Genomic DNA, 12495 nt, shown 5'->3' on the forward strand with positions numbered 1-12495 from the left:
CTGGGAATGAGAAAACACTACCATAGTCATTGGTGATGATAAACATCACCAATGCCTGAAAACCACTGGTCATTATCAACCAATAATTGCAATATAATTGTATATTAGAGATGAGCAGCATACATGATGGTGGGCTGGGCTGTGGAGGAATATGGACCAGGCGTATCTCATGTACAACACCCGCTCCTCTTGTAGCTTTGGTCTAGGGATGCATTGCATTGTGAGGTCAGCTGTGTGTGTTTTTTGTTTCACGGCCCACAACCCAACTCTGTAGACAGACATGCACTATACAGGTAGGGGGGTAGAGAGGGGTTAAAAGAGGCTATTGACGTGCACAGTTGACTCTAGCTCTGGCCCAAGTTGTTATTGTCCGTTCCACTACCAAGGGATGTTTGGTTAGTAGAAGAATAAGCACTAACGCCCTGGACCAGAGCTAGGCTGACTCAAACTCCCAGCTGGCTCATCTATATATGCATACATTCAAACAATGCTCATTGAACTGTAGTATAACTGCAGTATGTTAGACATACAGCATGTTTGGGGCTGGTTACTCACCCTCCTTTGCTGGTCGTTTAACCTCTGCACTGATGTTGCACACCTGCCCAGCACGGATTTGTGGAGTCAGGCATCCCTCCGTTTGGGGATTTAAAGGCAAAACCACGTTGTTAAGCAAAAGCATACTTTCTGATTCTCCGTCGCCTAGGTGCTGGGGACAGGTGCATTTCGTATACACTATTCCACATGATTCCACAGTTCCTTTCTCCGATTTCAGGCAGTTTTCCAGCCACGTGCACAGCACCTGACATCCAAATTGACTGGGGCTCGCCTTGTTCAAGACCAAGAATTCCACCACAGACTTCTCCTCTTCGTCCGTCTTCTGCAATCCGTTATAATCGTAAGGGAAAACCCTCCGTAGCTGCACAAAATTCTTGTCATACTGCAAAAATATATACATATTCTTGGAATCACACAGGTACACTATAGACTCGTTGTTTTTCAGCAATTCATTGATCTTCTCGTGCGAGTAGTGATCGAATTGATAAGCAAGCAAAGAGAACTCGGAGCAGCTCAAGTCTCGTTTGTATAGTTTAAGGTAGATGCTGTATTTGGTAGGGTCAGGGTTCTCCAACGTCCATGTGCAATTTGTGTAGTTCTTGGGAAACATCTCAGTCACTGAGTAAGATCCATATATGACCCCCTTGACCAAAGTGGAACACCAGTAGTCTTGTGCACCAGTTAATCCAAACATAACCAGGAGATAGGTGGAAAATATATAAATCAACTGGTTACGAATCGCCTTCATCCTATGTCATTTGGCCTGCAAGGGGGAGAGATGTAAAAATGACACCAAGGACTCTTAAAGACACAGTTAGTAACAGTAAACAACATGAACCTGTGTAGGCCTAATACAGAGTGATCTGATTATACCAACGTTTAGTTCATAGTGAGGCCTCAACCTTTTCCGCCTTGGAAAACACCTGACCAACCCTCATCATTCCTGTTCCACTGTTACATTACGGCGGGCAGTATCCTGCTCCTCTCCCTTGTTGCCTTTTGCAAGAAAGATAAAACTTTGGACAAACACTGCCACCTTGTGGTTGCTATGGTCGCTTGATTTGGGGAAGTCCGCATAAGGGATCAATGAAACTCGTGTCAGTCGTTATTGAGTTGTAATTAATTGGACCGATTGGCAGAACTAGGGAACCGTCCATCTTTGTAATATTTCCAACGTGATGGGGCTCGCGTGTTCATATGTGTGTGTCCGTCACAAAGAAAGAGAGGTGTGTGATTGTGAACAGTTATCATATTGCTCTGAGAGGGACATATAGGCTGCATGTGGTATTTTATTGGAAGTGAGCTCATTTTGCGCAACTATGTTCTCCATTAAGCATCGCGGAGAGGGGCTTTAAACCATCAATATTAATTTCGATGAGAATAATGAACTGGATTATGTCTTCGGTGTATTCCAAGTCCCTGCCAAAAAGGGTTTTGATTCTGTGTCTATTTTATTTTATTTATTTCCGAATCCAAGACCATACTGCGTGATATGCTGTAGGCTATGTTACACGCCCATCCATCCAACCTGTATCTTTCCTCAATTCAATAGTGGACTAAGAACTGGTTTGGAAGTCCATTATACACTAATTTCATATAAAGACTCAGTGGGAGATTAACCAACCCACACATTGACACAAATACAGCATCGTGACCCCAGTCCCGATTTCCTTAACATAACTAACATGGGCTTTATCCTCCTCCCTTATAGGCAGCTAATGATACCTGTAACGTTCTTCCATCTACTAATAGACAGATCTGGATCACGTATCGAGTCGCGAGAGAAGGAGAGAGGGTGTGAGGGAGAGAGAGCGAGAGAATGCATGCGATGTCCTGATTGTATTAATCCTGCAGGCATTGCAGCTGTGAGCAGTGTCACAGTGGTGTGTGAGTAGGCGGTGGAATTAAGTCTATAGAATATTATTCTGAGAACATGAGAATAGTAAGATTTCAAACATTGAGGACTATAAACCTAATTTGAGGACATTAGTATAGGTTATGCATGATAAAATGACAAAGAATGCGATATAATATAATGGCATATTGTGCTGCCAAATGGACAGAATGTTGTCTTTTGGTTTGGGACCTGTTCATATAGTACCTAAATGCCATTTATCTGCAAATATTCTCACTAATGGATAGATCATTCTTGCATTATCACTGTTTATAAGATTCATAGGGTACATGCCGTTCTCTGAAAACAGAAGTCCTTTTGCTGAACGGACATGGTTTGAGCGCTTATCGAGGATTACAATTTGGTAGAGGATGCAAAAACATCCGCTTATTTTACTCTCAAATTAAAGTTGTTTTTCCTCCTGTTTTGCAAAGCGATATGAATATGATGAAATATCAACTCAATCCCAATTCACTGACACATAGACGGCGCTAAAACCAGATTTTTGCCCATTCTTTGATAAAAGGCGCACAGAAATACATCTGTTAACTTATTCCAACCCAGTGTAGTCTGTGTGTGTCCGTCCCATGGTTGGAATCCCTCGACGCATGTTAGAGCCTATTCATTCGAAACAGAGATACAATGCTGCAGCCACAGAAATGTTGATCGAGATGGAATATTTCAACTTTCAGACGAGGCTATATCGGTTAAACAGAGATCGTTGCAGTAGCCTAGCTGGCGTGGAATCTGTTGGTATTATCTGAATGCCTGGCTGCTTTATCTGTCTACAGCCATAAAATCATAATAGCATACTAATAATAATAATAATAATAATAATAATGCAATTAATATTATCCCCAAAATTACCTTACACTCCGGAAGCTATGGCTATTTTTCCAAAATACTTGACCACATCCTTTATGAAGAGCAAAATGTGCTGTCTCCGTGCGAATCGATACTTCCCATAGCCCACAATAGAAGTCCAATGCAACAAGATGATCGTCAATGGGCAAAAAAAAATGCGTTAGACTCCCGTCTGGATCATCTCCTCCGCGTCGCTTTTTTCCATTAAAACGGACCCAGTGAGAAGCGAAACAACTCGCGACAGCCCAATAGAGGAATAGTAGAATAATTGGGGGGACAAAAATCTACCAAATTACCGTGAAGGTATACCTCTATGGATCGTCGACGGGTCCCTTCGTGTCTTTTCTCCAGATATATTAGCCTATCAATACGAGGCAGCAAGTAGTCCAAAAAAATCCTTAGCGGACGGATGTTTGAATACTGAGTAAGTATGGAGGAGAGATAGAAACCGCTCTGCTCGCTCACCCTGCTTAGGACTGGGGCTGCAATATCACGTCACAGCCACTAAGATAAAGCACGTATGGACGTTTTCTTGCTGCGTCTGGTATACCACTTTCCCACCCCCACCCTCTGACACTCTTACATAGCCTTCCCTTAATTCAGAGCATAGGGATGTTCCCTTGGACTTGGACCCGAGGTTTTGTGCCCACTGCCCAGACAGACAGACTACTACTGCTCCTGACGAACCGTCGGGGTTGGGGTTTACCATTCGTTTTTGGAATATTGGGGTATTTTGGCTGCAAAGACGGATGAGCTGGCGCGCGCAGGACAATAAAAAAAACTCATATTCTATCATCATGGGACATTATAAGCGGATAGTGGAATTACCCTCCTTATGATTTTGAAACAAGGATATTTTCAGATTTTTTTATAGATTTCTTCTACTTTTTTTTGCTGATGTGGCAGGTGTTTTGTGTGCTGTTTTGAGACAATGTCTGAAACTCGCCTCTGTCTGTAGTAATTAGTGTCTTCTTCTGTTCTTATGCAAAGTAGCCTACAGAACATATCCTCCCTCCTCTTCACGACCGTGTATGTAGTTGTTTCTTGTATTTAGGTCAAAACACTATTAGGTATGCATGTTTACGTTCATCGAATGATTTGGGGGGTATTGTTGAGCAGTTTAGTCAAGCTATACCACTTCATCCGTTCTAAATGTTGTATGGCGGGGACTTCAGAAAAGTCGTTTTTTTCGACGTTGACCTAAATATGGCAAACTTTTCACTTAAGTTAATATTTTGGTAATATGCTTCGAGGTAAGAATATATCTAATTGAGTCTACTAAGTTAATGGTATAACTTTGTTTTCTTAACATTTTTACTTTTGTTCAACCATAATACAAGTTCATTGCCAAATAAATAAACCGAATTGATCGTAACAGAGACAATATCAGCTCGCTTTGTTTTTACACACGCATAAATGCATTGTATCTGTAAAGTGTGCAACTCTAAGTTCTTAGTCCTAATGGAACAAGAGGAAATTTGATAATAATGACCAAACATACATCAAACATGTACTGTTTCCTCTGAGTCTATAACCATACAAAGGATGAGAATTGGTTCAGTGGTTATTACTGTGGAAGTCATACCCGAACATCTGAATGGTTAAACGCAGGCATAAGAGCGTATGTGGTTGGTTAGTTGTACAGTCCGCTGAACAGTCGTTTCGAAAAGCGCCGGAGACTGGAACAGGCAACTGGAGAGTTTGCTTCAAGGGCGGACATGAAGGTTGACTGAGCTAAAAAGTGAAACGATCATGGAGGGCATCCCCCACACACATTCAAAGGGTTATGTTACTGTCTGGCATGTCAATGGTTTAGCACCATGCTCCTTGTCGTCAGATAGTATAGGTTGAGTGAGGAGTGAGTTAGGCTACCTAAAGATCCGTTACGCGCGTTCGTATACCATTAAATAGATCCACTGACTTCAGCTAAGTGGACTAACTTGGGGAGCGTTGTAAGTGTTTTTGCGCAGTTAGTGCTCGTAATGTTCCTGGCCAACATACAATTTGTCGAAATATTGCGCACGCAATTAAGCTACATCTGTTAGGTTACTTCTTGCTGCTTGCTAAAGCGCTCGACGGTTATCGAATCCATCATTGCCCGCGGGCGATTCTACATATTCTTACCCTACGAGGTCCGGAGCCTGCTGTTTTTCCTACCTGATAATTAATTGCACACACCTGGTAGCCAGGTCTAAATTAGTCCCTGATTAGAAGGGAACAATAAAAAAATATGCGTTGGAACTGGCGAGGTCCAGAGATGAGTTTGTGGATTCTATATTATATAAAGACGCTTGACAGTTGAGATGGCAGCTAGTTTAATAAAGCAGATGCCTCCACTACTAGATTATGACCGGGCACCGGGGCACGGGTATGACACACTTTGTCTGTTATGGGGTTGAGGAGCAGCGAACCGTCTCTAAAAGGGTTTGTGATGCACATTTGCGCTGCCTGCCTGCTGGGAGTCGAGAGGGTGGACACTGTGTGTCTGGTCGAAGCTGTCTCTCTCAGTGCATTGTGAGTTCATTTATATGATCCGATCCTCATGACAGGCTGCAGTAGATGCAATATCCAAAGCTATGGCTATGGATTATATATATATATATATATATATGATCCATAATATATATATATGGATAAAATATATGGATTATATGTAATGGATGAATGCTATGCTATGAGTCCCTGTGTTTATGAGCTATACTGTGCTCGTCTCTGTGCTCTCAAAATATAATCATATCCCTAGGTCTATTTAGCAATAGCAAAAAAACGGAATGATGATGTATTGACTGTGGTGCCATGAGAGTGTATGCCAGCCCGCAGAGACACAGCTGGGAGCTGTCCCTTCAGCACCACCCTGGACATGACCCCTGGGGGTTTCAGCACTGCAACACCATGGACAGCAACCTCTGACAAGGCACCAGTACAGACTACCTGCTGTGCAAGAGCATGGACAGCAACCCCTATACAAGCCACAGCTGTGGCAGCAGACCCTAGCCCCTTCAGCACCATGGACAGCAGCTCGTATACAAGCCACAGCTGTGGCATCAGACCCCAGCCTCTTCAGCACCATGGACGGCAGCCCTTGCTACAGCAGCCCCCACAGCTTGGTTCCATAACGGGCTATATCATAAAAATGTAGGAAAACAAAAATGTGCCTTTTAGTCTTCATTTAATTGTAGATGTGTGGTTAAGGTTAGAGTTAGTTTTAAAATCAGATTTTAAGAAGATAAATTATAGAAATAGGTGGGGTTTTGACTTTGCCCAGATAGTAACGATCCTACAGCTGCAGCACCACGATCATCTACTTGCTTCATACCAGCCACAGCTGCAGCACCATGATCATCTATCTACCTGCTTCATACCAGCCACAGCTGCAGCACCACGGTCATCTACCTGCTTCATACCATCCACAGCTGCAGCACCATGATCATCTATCTACCAGCTTCATACCAGCCACAGCTGCAGCACCATGATCATCTATCTACCTGCTTCATACCTGCCACAGCTGCAGCAACATGATCATCTATCTACCTGCTTCATACCAGCCACAGCTGCAGCACCATGATCATCTATCTACCTGCTTCATACCAGCCACAGCACCACGGCCATCTACCTGCTTCATACCAGCCACAGCACCACGATCATCTATCTACCTGCTTCATACCAGCCACAGCTGCAGCAGTACCCATTAGTACATATTCAGCACCACAGACAGAAGACACATTTGCAGCAATATGCTCACAACCACAGCTGCAACAACAAAAAATGTGTTTGGAACCATTGAGATTCTATTAAATTACTCCTAGAATTCTAGTAGGTAATACTATGTCCAGAACCATGCACAGCTCCCTAACAGGGAGAGGTATAGGGACCATGGACAGCTCCTTATTAAGTGGAGGTACAGGGACCATGGACAGCTCCCTAACAGGGGGAGGTAAAAGGGACCATGGACAGCTCCCTGACAGGAAGAGGTAAAGGGACCATGGACAGCTCCCTAACATGAGGTGGTACAGGGACCATGGACAGCTCCCTGATAGGAGGAGGTATAGGGACCATGGACAGCTCCCTGACATGAGGAGGTATAGGGACCATGGACAGCTCCCTAACAGGAGGAGGTACAGGGCCCATGGACAGCTCCCTGACAGGAGGAGGTAAAGGGACCATGGACAGCTCCCTAACAGGAGGAGGTACAGGGACCATGGACAGCTCCCTGATAGGAGGAGGTATAGGGACCATGGACAGCTCCTTATTATGTGGAGGTATAGGGACCATGGACAGCTCCCTGACAGGAGGTATAGGGACCATGGACAGCTCCCTAACAGGAGGTGGTACAGGGTGCATGGACAGCTCCCTGATAGGAGGAGGTATAGGGACCATGGACAGCTCCTTATTATGTGGAGGTATAGGGACCATGGACAGCTCCCTGACAGGAGGTATAGGGACCATGGACAGTTCCTTATTATGTGGAGGTATAAGGACCATGGCCAGCTCCCTGATATGAGGAGGTATAGGGACCGTGGACAGCTCCCTGACAGGAGGAGGTATAGGGACCGTGGACAGCTCCTGCATCCCAAATTCCACTCTATTCCTTATATAGTGCCCTATGTAGGGAATAGAGTGCCTTTTGGAATGCAGACATTGATTCAACGATCTCTAGTTGCACAGCTGTTGCGTGTGAGGAACTAATTGTTTATCTCAAGCAATTGTACATCTGGAAAGATTCTAATGCCATGTGGGAGCTAACATTTCAGTTGAACCTGGCACTGTGGATTGTGAACACATATTTCAAGGTTTGGGAAGTTTGTCTCTACAGAAATGTATTCAGTTTAAAGGATTGAGGCATATTATAAAGACCTTTGGATTTAAAATCGTATTGTGTACTGAACGTGATATCACACATTATATTAGTAAGCAATAAGGCATAAAGCAATAAGGCACAAGGGCCAATATACCACGGCTAAGGCCTGTTCTTAGTGCCTGGATACAGCCCTTAGCAGTGGTATATTGGCCATATACCACAAACCCCCGAGGTGCCTTATTGCTATTATAAACTGGTTACCAACGTAATTAGAGCAGTAAAAATAAATGTTTTGTCATACCCATGGTATACGGTCAGATATACCACAGCTGTCAGCCAATCAGCATTCAGGGCTCAAACCCCCAAGTTTATAATATTAAATAGAACATTTTGGATCCTGCCATCACAATAGTGTGTTCTTACGATCCCAAAACGACAGAACAAGAGCTGTCTGCTCTAGCACAAGCTCCACCTTGCCCTCTGATAGGCTAGCCATATTGCGTAGACCTATCAAATTCTTTCAGATCTACACAAGTGTTGAGGAGGTAGTGCCTAGGGGCTAGAGGTTGGTTCTAGACAGTGCCTAACCTAACACAATGTCTTGACCACTAGACAACTCCAGTCCCCTCTCCCGGGACAAGTGGCTACTGCCTAGGGGCTAGGGGTTATTTCTGGACAGGGCCTAACATCATTGACTTGACCACAAAACAACTCCAGTTCTCTCTTTCTCCATAGAGGTCTAACTGAACATAATGTCCACATTAGAGTAATGTCATGTAGTACTCCAGGGGAACGCTGTGAACTCCATCAAATGGAAATACTGTTCAACTGCCAATTTTGCTTTTGTGTTTGCATTGGGGGAAGAGACAGTCAGGGATTACTAATCAGTCTCAGCACAGGGCTGCCTGACATTGTCATCCATACTAATTTGACGGACTCAGCATCGGTCCCAAAATGGCACCCTATTCCCCTAAGGGGCCCTGGTCAAAAGTAGTGCTCTATAAATGGAATAGGGTTCCGTTTGCGATGTATTTTTAGTATCTGTCACTTCAATAACAGTGTTGATGTCTGAAGAGAAAATGACATGTTTTTCATCCCTCCACCAAACCAAGTCCCCAGTCCAGATCATTAAAAACATTGCTGATCTCTTGCAGATTGAGGTCCCCTAGCAGAGTTGCTTGGCATGGATGAAGCTGTAACTGCAGTATTAAGGTATTAAAGGGGAAATCCAGTATTCAAAGAACAACAACATTCTGACCCAGCCACTCTTTGGGGTAAACAGCTGAGCGATGGGGCTGGAGAAATGTAACCAGTGTATGGAAGTTGCATTCTTCAAGAATCAATGGCTATATATCCTTAATTTAACATTTACTCAAATGAATGTACCAATCCCGGATTACCCCTTTAAAGTATTAAAATCTCTCACTTCCTCAGGCAGCCAGTTGGAAACATCCGGAGTGACCCGAAGCAGGCCCACATGGATATTATACAGTGCCAGAGCCAGAATGAAGACCTTAAGGTGTTTTGGGAGACTCCAGCCACACACACTCATACTCACACTCACACACACACACCAACGCACACACACACACACACTTTGCAAAGCTTTATGAAAAGATTAAAAACCCAACTGAGGGTATCTCTCCAGTGACATGCGACGAGGCCAAGTGCCAACCATCCAGGACGTCTGCCAACCCCCCCCCCTCCTCTCTCTGTCTCTCCCCTCTCTCTCTCTTTCTGTCTTTCTCCCCCACTTTCCCACTCACCCTTCCTCCCTCCCTCTCTCCCACTCTCCCTTCCTTCCCTCTCTCTAACCTCAGTCCCCTATCAGTATGGTGGTGGCTAAGTACAGATCCCTTCTAAGCCATGTTTGCCCTTTAGGCAGACCTCAGGCTGGTCCAATGCTAACACACAGATGACATGTCTGTCTAAGCAGACCAAGGAAATCCTCTGACTCAAGGTTAAAGAGAGCTTGACGTCAAAGTGAAATCATATAGCGAGCTATCGGCGGGCGAGCGCTGGCCCGATAGACCTTGGCTACATTCCAAGAATGTGTTTGTTTTTCTGTGATTGTGTTTTCTATCTCTGTTCTGCTTTTCATGATGTTCTGATGTTTTGATGTTTTGATGTGTAGATTTCTGTTCATCTTTCTGAAAAAGAGACCTTGCTCTCAGCATGACTCACTGTCAAAATAAAGGTCATTTTTGGTTTGATTTAATGGCACCCTATTCCCTATGTAGAGCACTACGTTTGACCAGGCCCCTGTGTGCCTTGGTAAATAGCAGCGCACTGTAAAAGGAATAGGGCCCCATTTGAGACACAGCCTTGGTAAGTCGCCTACAGACCTTGCGTGTTAGTCAAAAGACTGCAGTGACCTGACTGAGGGGTTAGGTGAGAGCACTCTTTTTATTTGCAGTGCAGCAATGTGTTTTCATAGCATCAGGCAGCGACTAGTTAAAACCATAATAGTCCAGTAGATCGTGTGCTTAGACATCAAAACTGAAGGAGATCTGAAATGTTGTTTTTTTTAAGGACGTGTTTTGGACATTGTATTTTGTTTCTAGGTCGTGACTATGGACATGGACTGGATATTCAACATCCCAAATCTAATTTACAGCCCACTCCCTGTAACTGGCCTCCGTTTTCCACATTCACATCCCCCCTTCAATATCTAACAATATGTCTACTGTACTGAAGATCACAGGGTTGGGCTCAACTCCATTTCAACTCCAGTCAATTGAGAAAGTAAACCAAATTCCACATTTTCTAAATTGAAAACAATTGAGGAGAATTGGAATTAGAATAGGAACGTCAGTGTGCTTCCTGAGTTGAAATGGATTTGAGCCCAACCCTAAGCCCACAATACTGTACATACGGCATGCCCTGTATTCAGACTGAGGCAATGTGAGGTTGGCTTCATGTAATACCGTACATACAGTATGCCCTGTATTCAGACTGAGGCAATGTGAGGTTGTCTTCATGTAATACCGTACATACAGTATGCCCTGTATTCAGACCTAGGCAATGTGAGGTTGGCTTCATGTAAAACTGTACATACAGTATGCCCTGTATTCAGACTGAGGCAATGTGAGGTTGGCTTCATGTATGTAATACCGTACATACAGTATGCCCTGTATTCAGACTGAGGCAATGTGAGGTTGGCTTCATGTAATACCGTACATACAGTATGCCCTGTATTCAGACTGAGGCAATGTGAGGTTGTCTTCATGTAATACCGTACATACAGTATGCCCTGTATTCAGACTGAGGCAATGTGAGGTTGGCTTCATGTAATACCGTACATACAGTATGCCCTGTATTCAGACTGAGGCAATGTGAGGTTGGCTTCATGTAATACCGTACATACAGTATGCCCTGTATTCAGACTGAGGCAATGTGAGGTTGGCTTCATGTAATACCGTACATACAGTATGCCCTGTATTCAGACTGCAGCAATGTGAGGTTGGCTTCATGTAATACCGTACATACAGTATGCCCTGTATTCAGACTGAGGCAATGTGAGGTTGGCTTCATGTAATACCGTACATACAGTATGCCCTGTATTCAGACTGAAGCAATGTGAGGTTGGCTTCATGTAATACTGTACATACAGTATGCCCTGTATTCAGACTGAGGCAATGTGAGGTTGGCTTCATGTAACACTAAAGTGTTCACCACTGACCATGTAGTAATGATAAGTCCTCTGAATCAAAGGCCTTCTTCTCAGGTGCTGTCTTTTGTGTGTGTGTGTCCCAAATGGCCTGTTCACTACAATGTGCACTACTTTTGACCAAAGCCATTCTCTGTGGTCAAAAGTAGTGCACTTTATAGAGACTGTAGTTCCATTTAGGAAGCTGTTTCACTCTGACAGCTCTGAGAAATAAGCCACCGTGATGATCACTGAATAATTCATCGCTAAGTAAATCGCTGTCTTATTATCTGTATGTGTGTGTGTGTGTGTGTGTGCGCGCACGCGTGTGCATGTGTGTATGTGTGTGTATGTGTTTGTTTGCGTGTATGTATGTGTGCGTGTATGTATGTGTGTGTGCATGTTTGTGTAGGTGTGCCTGTCACAGATACATTAGCCGACAGCTTTTTACACAGTTTGACAGCCTCAGGTTGTGAGACAAGGAGACTTAAGGTGCTGTCGTTGTCATAGAAAATACTCTAAAAGGTTCTTGAGGGGTTCTTTGTCAGGGGTTCTTTGTCAGGGGTTCTTTGTCAGGGGCGTGGGTAACATGGGTAACCATTTTTTTATTTGCATATCAAGAAGGGTTCTTTACTGCTGTGATGATTGTGAAGAACCATCCTGTCCCTCTACATCATATTTTCCTTCATGCCATGAAATGCTACACTGCTAAAACGTTCCTGTAATTGTACGGTA

General features: G+C 43.9%; 1 protein-coding gene across 10 annotated transcripts in view; it reads right to left on the reverse strand.

The window, feature by feature from the left end:
• The window catches only part of adgrb3 (adhesion G protein-coupled receptor B3), a 335139-nt gene extending 331343 nt beyond the window's left edge, over window positions 1-3796 (reverse strand). For 5 of the 10 annotated variants that reach the window (XM_036960942.1, XM_036960946.1, XM_036960950.1 and 2 more), the window contains exons 1-2: window positions 3317-3793; window positions 556-1318 (exon numbers count right to left, since the gene is read on the reverse strand). In XM_036960942.1, coding sequence (XP_036816837.1) covers window positions 556-1303 — 748 coding nt within the window. In that variant the 5' untranslated portion in view covers window positions 1304-1318; window positions 3317-3793. Of the gene's footprint in view, window positions 1-555; window positions 1319-3316 lie in introns of all 10 variants that reach the window. The other 5 variants (XM_036960952.1, XM_036960948.1, XM_036960949.1 and 2 more) reach the window with 4 other exon arrangements.
• Between the last annotated feature and the right edge of the window lie 8699 nt (window positions 3797-12495).

The sequence above is a fragment of the Oncorhynchus mykiss genome, chromosome 23 (genome assembly GCF_013265735.2).
Source record: "Oncorhynchus mykiss isolate Arlee chromosome 23, USDA_OmykA_1.1, whole genome shotgun sequence".
In the NCBI taxonomy this organism is placed as follows: Eukaryota; Metazoa; Chordata; class Actinopteri; order Salmoniformes; family Salmonidae; genus Oncorhynchus; species Oncorhynchus mykiss.